This window comes from Mus caroli, unplaced genomic scaffold, assembly GCF_978045245.1.
Source record: "Mus caroli unplaced genomic scaffold, Mus_caroli_1 scaffold_13, whole genome shotgun sequence".
Lineage (NCBI taxonomy): Eukaryota > Metazoa > Chordata > Mammalia > Rodentia > Muridae > Mus > Mus caroli.
In genome coordinates, this window is record NW_028227268.1 from 100,520,751 (window position 1) to 100,537,782 (window position 17,032).

General features: G+C 41.2%; 1 protein-coding gene across 2 annotated transcripts in view; it reads left to right on the forward strand.

The window, feature by feature from the left end:
- Positions 1-17,032, forward strand: part of Commd1 (copper metabolism domain containing 1) — an 86,335-nt gene that overhangs the window by 22,986 nt on the left and 46,317 nt on the right. The window contains exons 1-2 of one of the 2 annotated variants that reach the window (XM_085829083.1): positions 3,332-3,499; positions 3,602-3,883. In XM_085829083.1, the coding sequence (XP_085685209.1) occupies positions 3,620-3,883 (264 nt within the window). In that variant the 5' untranslated portion in view covers positions 3,332-3,499; positions 3,602-3,619. Of the gene's footprint in view, positions 1-3,331; positions 3,500-3,601; positions 3,884-17,032 lie in introns of those variants that run through there. The other variant, XM_021175834.3, reaches the window with a different exon arrangement.

Below are 17,032 nucleotides of genomic sequence, written 5' to 3' on the forward strand. Positions count from 1 at the left end.
GACATTATGGCTCAAAAGGAAGATGGAAAATGATTAAAGAAGACACTAACACTGACCTCTGGCCTCCACATTTACGTACAGACATGCATGATCACTCCCCCCCCACCACCACATATGCACACACACAGCACACATTTGCACACACATGCACACACACACCATGCATATGCACACACATCACACATAGGCACATACACACATCACACATGTACACACACATGCACACAAAGCACACACAGCACACATATGTACATACACAGCCCACACATGCACATACATACCACACATATATACACACAAAATATAGTTTGTATTTTTTAAAACATCAGCATGGCATAAATAAATGAAAATAAAAGGAACTACAGTAACCTGAGATTTTGTAAGCTGTAAGCATTCAAGCACTGTTGAATGTATATGTTCCTGTCGCATCTATGTGTGGAATCGCTGTGAACATAGCAACAAATGCACTTACTGTACAGCTGTGCTGCTTTGGCAGCTCATACACTTTATACTAAGCAATGGTTCCTCCAAATGCTCAGCATTCTGTTTATAAAGTCGAGACCTAGCCAAAGTACAAGTTATTTTAGTCACATTTCTGAAAAACGTAGTGTTTACTAAAACTGTTCTAAGGTACTTTCTCAAGTAAACAAAGTTAATTTCTAAGCTGTGGTTGTTATAAACCAGTTTTCTCATATAGGGTCAGGTGGGACACTGCAGTCACGTGGACTTGGGTCAGCCTGGTCTGTGGTATGTTCTTGAGCAGGCCTTGACCATGTTTCCTGTCCTTGTATAGTTCATAAGCTGAGAATTATTTCTGATTTCGTTCTTTGCTGTTTGTTTTTGTTTTTTGTTTTTTTGAGACAGTTTTTCTGTATAGGGTTGTCCTGGAACTCACTCTGTAGACCAGGCTGGCCTCGAACTCAGAAATCTGCCTGCCTCTCGTTTGTTTTTCCAGATAGTGTTTGGTTGGTTGGTTGGTTGGTTGGTTGTTGTTGTTGTATAGTCCTGGCTGCCTAGAACTCACTGTAGACCAAGCTGTCTCTTCCTGCCTTGGCCTCCTGAGTGCTGGGATAAAAGCATGTACCTCCCAGCTGAGAATGCTTTTTACATTTTTATATGTTTAAAAATGAGAAGAAGAAAACTGCAATGAGGCTGATGTGGGCCTTTCTTGAATTAAAAAACTGATATTAAATGATGAAAATGCATGACTTTTTAAATTCAATTCTAAGTCAGTTCCTCGTTTATGTTTGAATTGTGTTAAGAAAAGGATGGATTGACCCCAGATCAAGATACTGATTGAAACTCAACCAAAATAGCTTTTATGTCCTAGACAGAGTTATGTCAGAATAAGACATGCTGTCCTGGAACTCCTGGTGAGCTGAGGATGTGGGTGCTGCTACTGCTTTCAGACTGTCGGTACAGGGGCACATCACCACACACATCCCAGAGTAAAATCCCAGAGTTGAATGAGGTGGAAATGGTACAGAGTTTCAGTGTTGTAAAAGAAGATGCTAATAGGAATATTTAACTCAATTCTAGTATAATATGCTCATAATCATTCCCTCCCCCTGGGGACTTGCCATGTAGCTCTACCTGCCCTAGAACTTATATAAACAGGCCAGATTTATTCTTGGCTATTTTCCTGACTTTATGTCCTGAGTGCTGAGATTATAGTCATGAGCCGCCAGGCTAGTCTTTAAAGTAATATTTCTATGTAATATGGCAATTACGCTGTAAATGTGTTCAACTGTAATGTGAAACAATCTATCAGAATGATTGGGTGTTTGCCACACAATTTTTTAAAGAAAATTAAATTTTTATTTATTTTACTTTATCATCATCATTTTTGTTTTCTTTTTAACTTTTTTTTTAAATGTATGAATGCTCTCTCTGCATATACACCTGCCTGTCAGAAGAGGGCATCAGATCCCTTCACAGATTGTCATGATCCACCATGTAGTTGCTGGGAATTGAACTCAGGACCTCTGGAAGAGCAGCAGCAGCAGCCAGTGCTCTTCACCACTGAGCCATCTCACCAAGCCTTCCATACAACTTTTATATTAATAGACACAACAACAGTAGATCTGCAGCTGCCCTCAACCCGGTTTGGTGTCCCTACAGCAGCATCTGGCCAAGGGAGCTTCTGGGATTCCCACTTCGCCTCAGCTACTTTTGTCCTCAGATTTAGCTTTGCATCATAATTATCCATGTGTCCAGCATTTGGTGGCTCCTTTCTGCCTATGGATAACAGTGTTATGAGTTTTGGCACACTGGTTTGACTTACACCACCTTCTCAACTTTCCTGAAAATTGTTAAACTAAACTAGTTGGCTTACTTCTAACAATACATATTTCTCACTTGTAACAGCTAAATCTTTAAAAGATGAAAATCACTCTCTAAGGGATATAAATAAAGCTTTGTAGCTAATCCTTAGGTGGTAACATTTTTATATTATTGATGGTAGAAAGAATCAGTTTGACTTTTTTTTTTTAAAGATTTATTTATTTATTTATTATATATAAGTACACTGCAGCTGTCTTCAGACACTCCAGAAGAGGGAGCCAGATCTCGTTACGGATGGTTGTGAGCCACCATGTGGTTGCTGGGATTTGAACTCTGGACCTTCGGAAGAGCAGTCGGGTGCTCTTACCCACTGAGCCATCTCACCAGCCCCTCAGTTTGACTTTTAATCAGCAGCAGCAGCAGCAGCAGCAGCAGCAGCAGCAGCAGCAGCAGCAGCAGCAGCAGCAGCGATGCCAGTATCCATATCTGTGTGCAGTCATTTATGACAACCAACCAGAGAAACATGGCTCAATAGTTAGGACTCTTTGGCTCTCTGGTCTTTATGAAAACTTAGTGCTTCTGACTACCATGTTGTCTGTGAAATGGAAACTAGAATATGAGACTCAATAGAAGTAATAGATGTCTAGGCTGTGCAGCATGGGCTGGATTGAAGACAGTCACAGACCACAGGCTAGCAGTGTGGGCCCAGTAGGTGCCATTGCAATGAGCAAGTATGTAGTTGCAGAGATGGGAGAGACAGAGAAGGTAAGAAGTTTGTGACTAGGAAGAGAGAACTGGAGACAGGCTGGCAGTGAGGAACAGCCTGATGTAAGAGAAGCCTGCATTGCCATCTGAGACCATGGTGATGTCTCAGCCTGTGCTGCTGCTCAGGGTCATGTCTGGACTCACCAAAGACCATGCCTCCGGAGGTCGTGTTGATTTGCTACCACACAGTGGCGCCCTGCCCACATGGGAGAGCTCTTCCTGCCTCTGCCCCTTACCTAGGCAGCCTGGGAGAGCTGGCTCTGGAGAGCTGGCTCCACTGAGCCTTGCCTGGCCAGCCAGAGAGTTAGCTCTGGTGGTGTTGTGTGGGAGAACTAGCAGGCTAATCAATTTAACTACCACCTAGGCCCAGATTCAGGGCTGGACCTACAGATCCACAGCTTCAGGATCTCCATTACACAGGGCAACAGCAGGCTATCCGAGATGAGTCCTGGTGAAACTAAGTTCAATCAAAATATGTTCTGTAGCTAGGCAGCTAGCTTTGTCTAGTTATCTACCAAGTTCAAATATATTGCTTTTTCTTTTATCTTTATAGTCTATTGCATCTGCAGACATGGATTTCAACCAGTTAGAGGCATTCCTGACTGCTCAAACCAAAAAGCAAGGTGGCATCACCAGTGAACAAGCTGCAGTCATCTCCAAGTTTTGGAAGAGCCAGAAGATAAAAATCCGAGAGAGCCTCATGAAGCAGAGCCGCTGGGACAACGGCCTTCGGGGCCTGAGCTGGAGAGTCGATGGCAAGTCTCAGTCCCGGCACTCAACTCAGATACACAGCCCTGTTGCCGTAATAGAGCTGGAATTTGGAAAAAATGGACAGGTGAGCCCAACTTCAATTTCCCTTTGTAAATTGTGTATTTTCATACACGTATTTTACTTTTATTTAACAGAGTTTGCTGAGGTAACCCTAAAAATCACTTTTAGAGGTAAAATCATGTGAACATTTTGATGTTCTCAGTTATAGACAGAGTCTAAAAAAGCAGCTACATGTCCTTGCAGTTGTCTCAAAGGGCACAGTCGGACAGTTTGACTGCAGTCTCCCAGGCAATGATAGAGACACAAAGAGCAGGAGCCAAGGTTACTGGGTGCACACCAAACCTTTCCTATCCTGTTATTTGTGTAGTCAGTCCAGTATGGGAGGTGATAAATCCTAATCTCTTAACCATATCGATGCATTGTTCCTAAAGACCATGTGTGCCATCTCTGGCCTCAAGCTCACAAATCATTTTCAACTGGATCTTGATTATTCACGGGCCAGTGCTGCTCACCTCTGGAGTCGCATAACAGGTGGTTTTAGTGTCTATGCAGACTCTCTTAAAGCTATCCAGCTCCTGCTCCAGACGCCTGCTAAATCAGACTTCAGGTGACCTGGCTTATGTTTTTTTGAGTGGGGAAGAGAGGAAACAAACTGGTAATTAGAGACTATCCAGACCACTGAGTTATCACATTTATTTTTGAAAAATAATCAAATAAGGGCTTTCATTATATCCTGCACTAGAAATGTATTTTCTTTCTCAATGGTAAGCACAGTCCCTTTAGCTGGCTGGTTTCTTCACACATGCTGTTCTTTAGGTTTTTTTGTTTCTTTTCCAATGTAATTCCATATTGACTTTAATTAAAGGTGCTTTGTTAATTAAGAAAATTAGAATGCCTTTTACTCATTTAGTTTAGAACAGTGTTAATTGTAGCAATGGGCTTGGGTTTATTTAATTGTGAAGTCTAGTCAGTCAATTGTGCTCGCTATAGAAATGTGCCTGTGCTTCCCCAGTATGAAGTAAACAAAGTGTGCTGAGATAAAAGTCAAGAGAGGAGTAGCAGGTAGACTCGGAGCTTTTCTGGTCCGTGCATAGGCCAGCTACTTTTTATTCTGGCAATCGTGAGTGCACACGTGTGTCTGTGTCTCTGAGAAGACTGCTCTTAGGACACCATGTCCCTGAACATACACCAACACCTATGCTCAGCTCCTTTTCATGAAATTGTGTGGCATTTGCATGTGACTTGCATATATCCTCCTTTATTTTAAATAATTCTAGATTACTTATACTTCCTAAAACAATGTAAACTCTATGTAAATTATTATTATGCTGAATAATGACAAAATAAAGTCAGTACATGGTAGATACAGATATTTATGTGAGTATTTTTATGTTGTGGTTGGTCAAATCTTGAGATGTGGAGTCTGCCAGGAGGAGTCTACTGTATTTCATGTTGTTTTTAAGTACTTAATATGTGCCTGGGATATGAGAACATACATATCTATTGTAAGAATCTTAGGAAATTATTATAGCATTTCTTTAACCTAGTATTTCCCTAATACTTCTTGAACTAAGATTATAATGTGCCTTTTTGATTTTATTGTAATAGTTTACAAGCCATGCACTCAAAGGAAAGAAACCTTGACACACAGGCTAAAATAGTTGAATCTGAAAATTATTTACCATGTTAAGTAAATCACATAATTTATATCCGACTCTGCTTACCTCACATTTAGAGAGTACCAGTTATGTCTAGGCGAGGAGCAAAGTAATGACGTCAGTGTGTCAGCACTGCAGCTAGAGCTTTCTGCTTAGGGCTGCCTGTGTCACATCCGTATGCTTTAGTATGCTGCATTTTCATTTGATTCTAGGAATTTCTTTCTCTTTTCATACTATAAAATATTTATTTCATAAAAAATTTATAATTGATATAGAATTTAGTAAAAAGTACAACAAATATTTTCACTTCTTTGTAAAACTTTATACAGTTAGAGCAACACATTCCAGATTCTATAAATATGGTCACATAGTGAGATATGAACATATTTTTTATTTAAGTAGGTAAAAAGGATGAGACTTGGTGTCACAAAGTTAAACTCCAGGGAAATGTTGCTTTGGTAATGTGAACAATTTGGTTGTGCTACAATACATTGTATTTTAGAAAATAACTTTCTCAGGCTGGGCATGGTGGCACATGCCTTTAATCCCAGCACTTGGGAGGCAGAGGCAGGCGGATTTCTGAGTTCAAGGCCAGCCTGGTCTACAGAGAGAGTTCCAGGACAGCCAGGGCTATACAGAGAAACCCTGTCTCAAAAAAAAAAAAAAAAAAAGAAAAGAAAGAAAGAAAAGGAAAAGAAAAAAACTTTCTCAAGCACAGCACTTTTCTTGTTTCTGTGTAACCAGTTCCCTATATAGCAACAGATGACCCTTTTGTTCTTGCTGGGGACTGTGTAAAAGAAAGCATTGGCTGAAGGAGCCCTCCACTGTGTGTTTGGTTGCCACCCTTCCCCACAGTGTGGCACTGGGCACACTTTTCAGCAAAAGTCTCCTTGCCTTTCTCAGCAGCACCCATTTGTTTTGTTTTTGCTTTTGGTTTCCAAGACAGGGTTTCTCTGTGTAGTCCTGGCTGTCCTGAAACTCACTCTGTAGACCAATCTGGCCTCAGACTGAGAGATCTGCCTGTCTCTGCGTCCTGAGTGCTGGGATTAAAAGGTGTGAGCCACCACCGCCTGGCTATTTTGTTGATTTTTATAATGTTTGCTGTTTTCCTCATATTTGCTTGCTTTCTGCTTCAGCATAGTTCCTTGTTCCCTGTATCTCATGAATGTTATTTTTTCTTCTTCAGTGTGTAGCATTCCTTCCAGTAGCTTCTGTACTGCTGGATTAGTGGTAGTAAATTCCTTTAGCTTGTGTTTATCATGGAAACGTTTCCCCCCTCTCCAATTGTGAAGAATAGTTCTGCTGGACATAGTAATCTCGGTTGGCCATTGGTTTTCAGCATGAAATGGACCACTCCTTTCTCCTGGCCTTTAGATTTTTTAGTGAGGAAATCTGCTGTTATTCTGATGGATTTGCCTTTCTATGTGATTTGATATTTTCCCTTATGATTCTCAATACTTTTTTCCATAAATATGATATTGAACTGTAGCACACATGGTATTTTCTGTTTGGCTTGGTTTCTGAATACTTCCTGTGTCTGGGTAGCCATCTCTTCCCCATATTTGGGAAATGTCTCCTGTAATTTTATCAAATATGTTTTCTGTACGTCTAAGTTAAATAACTTCCCCCTCTTTTCTGTCTTTGCCATTTCTGCCTCTGTGATGGTAGGGACTGAACTCAGGACATACATGCTGGGCAAACTCTCAGTCACTCAGCCATGCACTGGCCTTCCCTTCTTTTGTCCTTTGTGTTTTTGAGATAGAGTTTCAGAAAGCTGCCTAGGCTTGCCTTAACCTTCTGTAAGCTCAGATAGGCCTTGAACTGGTGGTCCCCTCCCTCTGCTTTCCAAGCAGCTGGTGTTATAGGCTAATTAGATATGCCAATATGATGTACAGTATAAGCCGATTAAAAACAGTTACCTCTTCAGTTAGAATAACTTTTGAAGGAGCAAAATGTAGTATGGTGTGTACATGTAGTCTCTCTTTTGGGAACAGGTGTGAGACCTGTCTCTGTGCAGTCCCCAGGCCCAATGATACTCCCTATGCATTTCCAGAGTGACCTGAAAATATATTTGATAAAATTACAGAAGAGAGGGATGCTTGCCTCTGGTTTCACTGCTGCTGACTTAGCAGGGATCTTTTAGGTCTCTTAGGCTTCTTAGGGCTGGAGAGAAAGATCAGTGGTTAACGGCACTGCCTGCTCTTCCAGAGGACCCAGGTTTGATTTCCAATCCTTAGACGGTGGCTCACAACTGTTGGTAACTCCAGTTCTAGGTGATTTAATACCCTCTTCTTGCCTTGGAGAGAACCAGGCATGCACGTGGTACACAGATGTATATGAAGGCAAAATACCCATACACATAAAATACAAATGAAAAATAGTGGCATTTCAGCTGTACATGCCTATAATTCCATCCTTGGAGAGGCAGAGCCTCAGTTCTCCTGTATTCTCCCACTTGGTTTCCTTTCCTGGTGAGTAAGCTTCATTGGAGTGGTTTGCTTATTATGCTGCGGGCAGACCAGGCTTCAAGAGTAGGAGCTGACTAGACATTTGCATCTGATTTTTCTTTTCTGATAACTTCTGCTTTCTGATCCAGAGCACACACTTACAAAATGAAGGAATCACTACAGACAGAATCAGTTCTTGGAGCATTTACCATGCTCATCACTTTGGGTGGTGACTTAGGAAAGGTTCCTGCAGTCGCTGGCTCTTTTTCATCATATCGTACATGTTCTTCCTCCCTTTCCCCACCCTCAGGCAGGTAGGTGGACAGAAGAGCCAACACAAGCAGAACTGGGGTGCTAGAATCCTCGGTGCCTTTGCATATCAGGCTTTCCCAGGGGCCCTGAGGCTCACAGCTGCTGGACTCTGCCTCAGACTCTGCTGCTACTTTAGTAGGAAAGGCTGCTCTGAGTGTTGAGTAGCAGGAAGGCACCAACCTCAGGAAGGTCTTGGGGACAAAACTGAGAGATCAGAGATCGAGGTACAGCCACACTGAGAAGTTAGCCTTGTGTCACAGTGTGCATGTAGAGATCAGAGGACAAATTTCTGAAGTCAGTTCTCTCTTTCTACCACGTGGGTCCTGGGAATCAAACTCAGATCATCAGACTTGGCAGCAAACCCCGCTTCCTGGTCTGGGATGAAGCATTTGAACTTAAATCTGTTAGAGGCACAATTTTACTTTTCTTGTATTCTGCTGAAAGTGAAGCTAGACATAAGACCTTTTTCAACTAAACAGAATGCCTACAAGATTGGTAGTGTTATGACTATCCCAATGAATTTTATAACATTATGATTATAACCTACAGTTAAATATACTATACAGTGCACTTTGTTGTGCTTTTGTTGTGTTTCATTTGCAGTACTGGAGTTAAGTCCCAAATCTCCCAAATGCTAGGCAAGTTTACAACTAGTGATTGACAGCCATGGTCCCTGTATTCACAGTTGTGTCCCATGAAAACAGATATTTTGCATTGGTTCAATCAAGAAGAACTTCTGGGGTACTGGAGAGATGGCTCTGCAGTTAAGAGCACTGACTGCTCTTCCAGAGGTCCCGAGTTCAATTCCCAGCAACCACATAATGGCTCACAACCATCTGTAGTGGAGTAAGATGCCCTCTTCTGGTGTGTCTGAAGACAGCGACCGTGTACTCATATGCATAAAATAAGTACATCTTAAAAAAAAAATTAAAAGAAAAAAAAAAAAAGAAAATCAGAGCTGAGATGTTTCCCTTTCCTGTGTTGTCTCATTAAGAGAGCTCTCTGTTTGAGCTCCTGTGAGCACTGTTGCTATGTAATCAGTACAAATAGACTGTGTGCCACAATAAGGTTCTTCTCCAGCTTGCATGTATACCTGCACATCAGAAGAGTCACAGATTTCATTAGAGATGGTTGAGAGCCACCACGTGGTTGCTGGAGAGTGAACTCAGGACCTCTAGAAAAGCAGTTACGACTCTTAACCTCCAAGCCATCTCTCTACCCCTCCCATATATTTCATTTCTCTAAGTTTTATTTATTTACTTTTTGAGTACACGAAGTATGTGTAGTACTTTATGCTGAGCATACAGTAGAAGAGACTCAGAATACGCCTGCAGTGCATTGCTATGTAAGTGACCTGTGGTGGAGGAGGACTCTCAGGTCTCAGTCTGTTAGGTTAAAAGAACCAGAGTGTGTACTGGCGAGTTTTGTGTCGACTTGACACAGCTGGAGCTATCACAGAGAAAGGAGCTTCAGTTGAGGAAATGCCTCCATGAGATCCAACTGTAAGGCATTTTCTCAATTAGTGATCAAGGGGGAAAGGCCCCTTGTGGGTGATGCCATCTCTGGGCTGGTAGTCTTGGTTCTATAAGAGAGCAGGCTGAGCAAGCCAGGGGAGGCAAGCCAGTAAAGAACATCCCTCCATGGCCTCTGCATCAGCTCCTGCTTCCTGACCTGCTTGAGTTCCAGTCCTGACTTCCTTGGTGATGAACAGCAGTGCTACCACACCTGCAGATAATGGCTTCTCTGGAGCTGATGTATGGCCATTGTTTGTAGCAGAGGCTTCTTAGTTAAACTTTGACACCAATTCTAAGTTTTCCTAATGTTCTTTGAAGACACAGCCTCTCATTCTATAGGGTTTTGAATGCAGATCATAAATTAGCTCCACCAGACTTCAGATCTCATTACAGATGGTTGTGAGCCACCATGTGGTTGCTGGGATTTGAACTCAGGACCTTCGGAAGAGCAGTCAGTGCTCTTACTCACTGAGCCATCTCACCAGCCCTCCACCAGACTTTTGAATTTAAAGTCTACTTGTAAATTACTTTGAGATTGGCTTCCATTGGTCACCTGGATTAATAAACTCAATCTCCTGGTGGTTTCTGTTTCAATCCTGGAAAGTCTGACGAAAGATTTTTAGAATAATCCTTTATTTTTCAGAGTTGTCTATGAGATAGTGGTGGACAGGAAGTCTGTGCTGTGCACGGCTTTGGAGTCCATTTGCCTGTGTGTAAATCCGAATTTGTCTGTTTGTCCTCCTCTGATGCTGGCCCATTAGCATCAGTGCTGGCCTCCATTTGCATTTCAAGAATAAACTTACTTTAGCCAGCTGTGTTCCCAGTCTAATGTTTCAGAGCACTGGCTTGGTAGAGGTGTCCTAGTCACTGTTCTACAGCTGTGAAGAAACACCATGACTATGTCTATTGTTGTCATAGCATGTCATAGCATGGGAGCACACAGGCAGTCTTGGTGCTGGAGAGGTCTAGAGTTCTACATCCAGATCCACTGGCAGCTGGGAGAACCATTGACCTCCAGTGACACACTCCCTCTAGCAAGGCCACACATCCTAATCCCTTTCAACTGCTGCCACGCCCTGATGACTAAACATTCAAAAGTAGGAGCTTGTGTTGGCTGTTCTTATTCAAACCACCACTCCCTTCCCCATTAATTAGAATAATTCTTATGCTGCCTTCCATACAACACCCAGAAGAAGACTGGGGTCTGTAGTTAATTTTGGAAACAAACGGGTTAGATAGAAATTTAAAGTCAGAGTTGTAAATGAGATGGTAGTGTTGTCACCCCTACCATGCAGTGCCTAAGAGCCCTTTAGTAACTGTCCTCATTTGGCTTATAACTTGTATTTCCATCATCAACTATGAAAGCCTTAAATACAGTAGCTGTGGAAGTAGTCATTTTGTTGATCTTTAGCCTTGTTTATGCTTGGATTGGAATTTCATGGATTTCCTTTGGGAAATAAGTCAGGAGGATAGCCATGTATTTATTTATTTATTTATTTATTTATTTTCTTTTTTCTGAGACAGAGTTTCTCTGTGTAGCCCTGGCTGTCCTGGAACTCACTCTGTAGATCAGGATGGCCTCGAACTCAGAAATCTGCCTGCCTCTGCCTCCCAAGTGCAGTCATGTGCCACCACCGCCCAGCTAAGGATAACCTTTGATGAGGATATTTTTACACTTTGGACCAATGAGCTCTTCTTTAGGCAACTATTCCTACCTTGTGTATTTAAATTGTACAACTTGTAAACAAAGTAACAAAGTTGGTGTTCAAAAATATAGAAGTAATTCTCAGAGCTTTAAAGAGCACAGCTGTGCTTCACTGGAGGGATATCATCAGAGTGCCTTTCTTAGAGAGGCTGACTCCCTCAGTAGTGTGGGGTCTCGCAAAGCTTATCTCTTCCTCCAGTTACGTACACGCTGAGATGTGATAGTTCATTTCAGTCAGTAGATTCCAGTACCTAACACAGTAGTTTTCAACCTACCGAGTACTTTATAATACAGCTCCTCATGCTGTGGTTACCACCAACCTTAAATTTATTTTACTGTTACTTTATAACTCTAATTTTGTTTGCCACTGTTATGAATTGTAATGTAAATATCTGTGTTTTTCAATGGTCTTAGGCAGTCCCCATGAAAGGGTCATTCAACCCCAAAAGTTCAGAACTGCCAAACTAACATATGATAAAATTCACCTTTAAATTTCCTTATTTGTGATTACAGTGTATTTTAAATGAATCTGTTTATTCTCTGTGGATAAAATAAAATTTCCAGGTCTAATTTTGTATATTTGATTTTATTTTTAATTATATGTCCACATGTGTGTTTATGTGTATAAATATGATTCAGAAAAGGGCATTGGATTTCCTGAAGCTGGAGTTAACAGGCAGTTGTGAGCTGCCTGGCATGGGGCCTGGGAACCAAATTCTGATCCTCTGTAGGTGCAGTAGCCAACAACTGAGCTGTCTCTTTAGTGCCTCTCTAGCTTTCTTCATAATGAAAAACACTTGCGGGTTTCTTTGCTTGAACATTATATTTGTAGAGTTGACAGGTTCTATTTTGTCAGGTTACATACTTACAGAGTTTAAATGTTGTTTGCTGGTAGTGGGGTAATGATGCTACTGGTCGAAAACTGAAAACAGCCCTTGACGTGGGTGCTATGATGGTTGGTCGGTACATTAGTTACTAGGGGCCCTACCTCCAATGGTATCCATAGGAAGTGGAAACTGTTCTTTCCAAGGTCAAGTGTTTCTCCAAACCTATTTTTTTCTGAGACTATCAGGAAGCCTCCAGTTTTAGAGTAAGGCGTGAACTTTCAGCCTTCCATCTACTAAATGTGCATTGTTCTTTCCAAGACACTGACAGTGGCCTGTGAGTCAGAGCCTTTGGAAATGGGAGGTAAGCTGGTGATAGTGGATAGCCTTGGGCAAAGAGAATAGTTTTTTTGGTTTTTGGTTTTTGGTTTTTTTCGAGACAGGGTTTCTTTGTAACCCTGGCTGTCCTCGAACTCACTCTGTAGACCAGGCTGGTCTATAACTCAGAAATCTGCCTGCCTCTGCCTCCCAAGTGCTGAGATTAAAGGCATGCAAGAGAATAGTTTATATTTTGTCGAGTTAGAGATTGATAATTACCGTTTGGAGAGATGGCTCAGTGGTTAAGAGCACTGGCTGCTCTTTCAGAGGGCCCAGGTTCAATTCCACATGGACGCTTACAACTGTCTGTAACTCCAGTTCCAGAGGATTTAACCCCCCCCCACACACACACAAACATACATGCCAACAAAACTCCAATGCATACAAAATAAATAAAAAGTCTTTTAAAAAAAGAGAATTACAGTTCACTGAAGAAGCCGTTCTACTCTGTTACGGCAAGGTCTAGGGACGTCTCTTTTTAAATGGTTTGCAAGTTCATGTCCACATCTCATACTGTTTTGTTAGCTCCCCACCCTCGTCTCCTCCCATTTTGAGACAAGGTCTCTCTTTGTAGCCCTGGATGTCCAGTTTCTATGTAGACCAGGGTGGCTGTGAACTCACAGAGAGCTACCTGCCCCTGCTTCCCGAGTGTTGGAATTAAAGGCACATGCCACCACTCCTGGTTTTCCTTTAATTTCTTTATATTTTTACTTCTTATAACGTGTTTGGAATAATTTTTCAATGTCATTATAAAGAATTTTAAAATGTTTTGTATTTTTAGTAATGCTCCATATATGGAAAGTTTGCCCTGTTTTCTCTTTCTTCACTTCAAATTTTAATTAGCTTTAATTTTACTTTTGGAAGATAGGTCTACCTAAATTTACTGACCAAATGTATGGCCATTGTGGAGTAAGACAGACCCTGCTATAATTTCCTCTCCTTGCCCAGATGCAAGCGCTTAGATTTCAGAATATGGCAAGGTTTGATGTACAGTGAACTTGGAATAAAAGAATGTGAAAGAATAGTAATATTCTTCCTATGAGTGTCCTGGGAAGTGAGAGAAACCCCCAGTTCTTTCTCTCCTTCCTGTGTATTTTCTTGGTTGGTCTGGTTTTGTAATTTCCCCTTGTTAGACTACTTACCATAGCACCTCCTTTTCCTTTTTCATAAGGCCCAGAATATTTGTAATTGATTGTGTTTTTTTTTTTAAAGGTTTTTTTTTTTTTTTTGAGTGTGTGTGTGTGTGCTTGCACGCAGGAGTGCAGATGACTATGGAGACCAGCGGATCTCCCTTTAGCTGGAATTACAGGCAGTTGTGAGTTGCTAAATATGGTTGCTGGGAACCAAATTCAGGTCTTCTGCAAGAGTAGTATTTACTCTTAACTGATGAACCCGTATTTGCTTGTTTAGTATCTGTCTTACATGAAATTGAAGGACATAAAAGCAGACACTATGCTATTTTGAATATCTTATTCCCTCTTGAATCATGGATGCTAATGACAGTATCAGACTTAGTGGTTGTTATGATCTTGAATGTTGCGCGGCTTCAGAAGGACTATAACAGGCCAAACACTTCCACGTGAGGTTTATTGGGAGAGAGGGGGGCAAGGTAGCAGCGGAAAGAGAAGGGGGAAGAGAGATAGAGAGAGGGAGAGGGAGAGGGAGGAAGGGGGGTTTTCTTTATATATGGGTGATGGTGCAGTCACAGGTAAAGGTGGGAGGTGAGCCAACTGGATTCTGGGAATATGGTGGTTGTTGCCTTGGCAACAGCTGTTCAGGTCCCACCTATGTGACATCACAGGTTTCAGAGGTCCTGAAACAACAGTGGTGCCAATTATAAACTAGGACCTTATATGCTCTTAAGAGTGGCCATTTTCTTTTTGATAATCAAATTACTTGTTTCTAAATTAGTTGTGGTATGTTTTGTTTTGGCTATATGTATTTTTTTTTCTAATTTTTACAGATTTAGGTTTTTGGATTTTATGTTTTGTTTGTTTGAGACAGGCTCTCATGAGAGTATGCAGCCCAGCCTGGCCTTGAACTTCTGAAAATGACCATGAATTCCTGATCCTTCTATCGCCTCCTCCCAGATGATAGGATTTTAGGCAGATGCCACTATAGCCGGCCAAACTAGGTTTTCTACCAGTTTTTTCTTGATGGTTGTGTCAGCTTGTGATTTTTATAAGCATTCTTATATTTACCAAAGAGATTACTGAAATATAGGTTTCTATCACAATAACTAGTACAGTGTGTATATTTGTGTGTGGGTACAGCCTGAGAAACAGAAAGAATATGGTAGTCATATGAATAGCCTATAAAGGGGATTGAAAAGACCTTAGACTGGGGTCTTTTTGTTATTCTTGGGACAGAACCTCACTGTGTAGCCCAGGCTGGCCCAGAACTTAAGGTCCTCCTGCCTCTTAAGTGTTGAGACAGAGGCAGGAATGTTTCTGTCTGGTTTTCCAAAGTCTTTTTAACCTTTCCCATCTTCCTGTCTCACACCCTATTAGAATTTCTCTTCATTGTTGTGGATAAATAGAAACTAGAACCCTTCTTCAAAGCAAGTCTAAAGTCCAGAAGAGTTCCCTTCCTCCTCTGCTTCATTCTAGAGGAGTCCTGTCCTATATCTCAAGAAAGAGTGACATGCAGAGAGGAGTCTGAGCAGATAGGCAGCACCGCATACCTGCTTCTGTCACACTTCTGTATGATGGTCTGCTCTTTATCAGAGAATGCTTAGGTATACAAAGCTTAACCTGTGTCTTTGGTTCTTCGTTTCTGAAGGCTTCTGTGACATATAAAGTTTGATTTAATAAATGGTACAATTTTCTCTTGTCTTTTGCATTGGCTGTGAGGGAAGTTTTGTTTTTTTTGTTTGTTTTTCTTTTTTTTTTAGATTTATTTATTTATTTTATATGAGTACACTGTCACTCTCTTCAGGCACACCAAAGAGGGCATCAGATCCCATTACTATTGGTTGTAAGCCATCATGTGGTTGTTGGGAATTGAACTCAGGACCTCTGGAAGAGCAGTCAGTACTCTTAAACGCTGAGCCATCTCTCCCCACATTTCTCCAGCCCATGAAGGAAGTGTTAAACTCTTTTCTTTGCCTATAGATTCCTTAAGCCACGTTTTGTAATCTGATGAATATTATTATAATGATAGTTCTGTACAATTGATGGTGGCATTGAGAAATATTTGCTACATGTAATATATTTTTGTTTCTCTTGAGCAGTAGGGGAATCCAAACATTTTCTAAAAGAAAACCATGTTTGTTGCTGTTCTGATGGCCTTTCCACTGCTAGTCTCCAGGTGTTGCTCTGCCTTTGGCCTTTTATGTTAAATACATGAGGAATGAAATTCTAAAGCCCTTGTAAACTTTGTCAGCAAATTTGAAGGCCATGTATGTACTCTTTTCCTTAATTTTGCTTATCCAAAACTTGATTTTTTTTTTTTTTTTTTTTTTTTGGCATGGTTCTTTGAGACACTCACAATGTACCCAGTTGGCCTCAAACTTGTGACCATCCTGCCTCAGCCTCCTGGTGCTGGGTTACAGGTATGTGCACCTCACCCAGCCACACCCAGCTCAGACTTGAGCTCTGTCTGTACACAGTACATCTTCCTTCTGTTTAGTTTGTCTCTGTAACTGTCCTAGGGTAGAGCTGTCATCTTGAAGGATCAGATGTGTCTGATAACTTTCTGATTTGGGTCCTGCTTATTCATTCATATTTATTTTCCCCTCCCTCCCTTCCTTCCTTCCTTCCTGCATCACGGCCTGCATCATGCCCAGGGCTGCGTGTCAGCCAGGGCATTTATATCTCAGGCCCCTGGTGGACTTGTTACTTTTGTCTTCTATTGATTTTAGCTTTTGCGCTTTGCTTCTTTTCTCTGTCTTGATCCTCCAAATATTGTTCATTTTCTTTCTTTTCTTTATAATAGATTTTTGACAATATAATTCAAGGGACTAGCAGACCAAACCACTAAAACAGTGGCTTTCTTTTTCCTTCCCCCAACTCATGATTTATAGAGCAGTCAGCTTTAACTCTGGTTAGCTCTTTCTAGGAGCTGTGGTATCAGAGTAAGCAAAAAAGGAAACTGACCAAGGCTGAGGGCAGGACCAAGCAAATGAGATTCTTATGAAGTAAGAAGTTTAATTTCTGTTGTCTTTGGATATAGATAAGAAGTGGTCACCTCCAGTACTGCCCTCAGCCCCAGAAACAAGCCACAGCTCCTTCTGTGAAATGAATATTCAGAAATATTTGTTTAGCTTTGCTGCACACCAAAAGTATTAGAATTATAATATAAAATTTCATGTAACTTAGGTACATATTACTTGTGCTTTACAGTTTGTAAATACTTGAAAAATATTCTACATTTC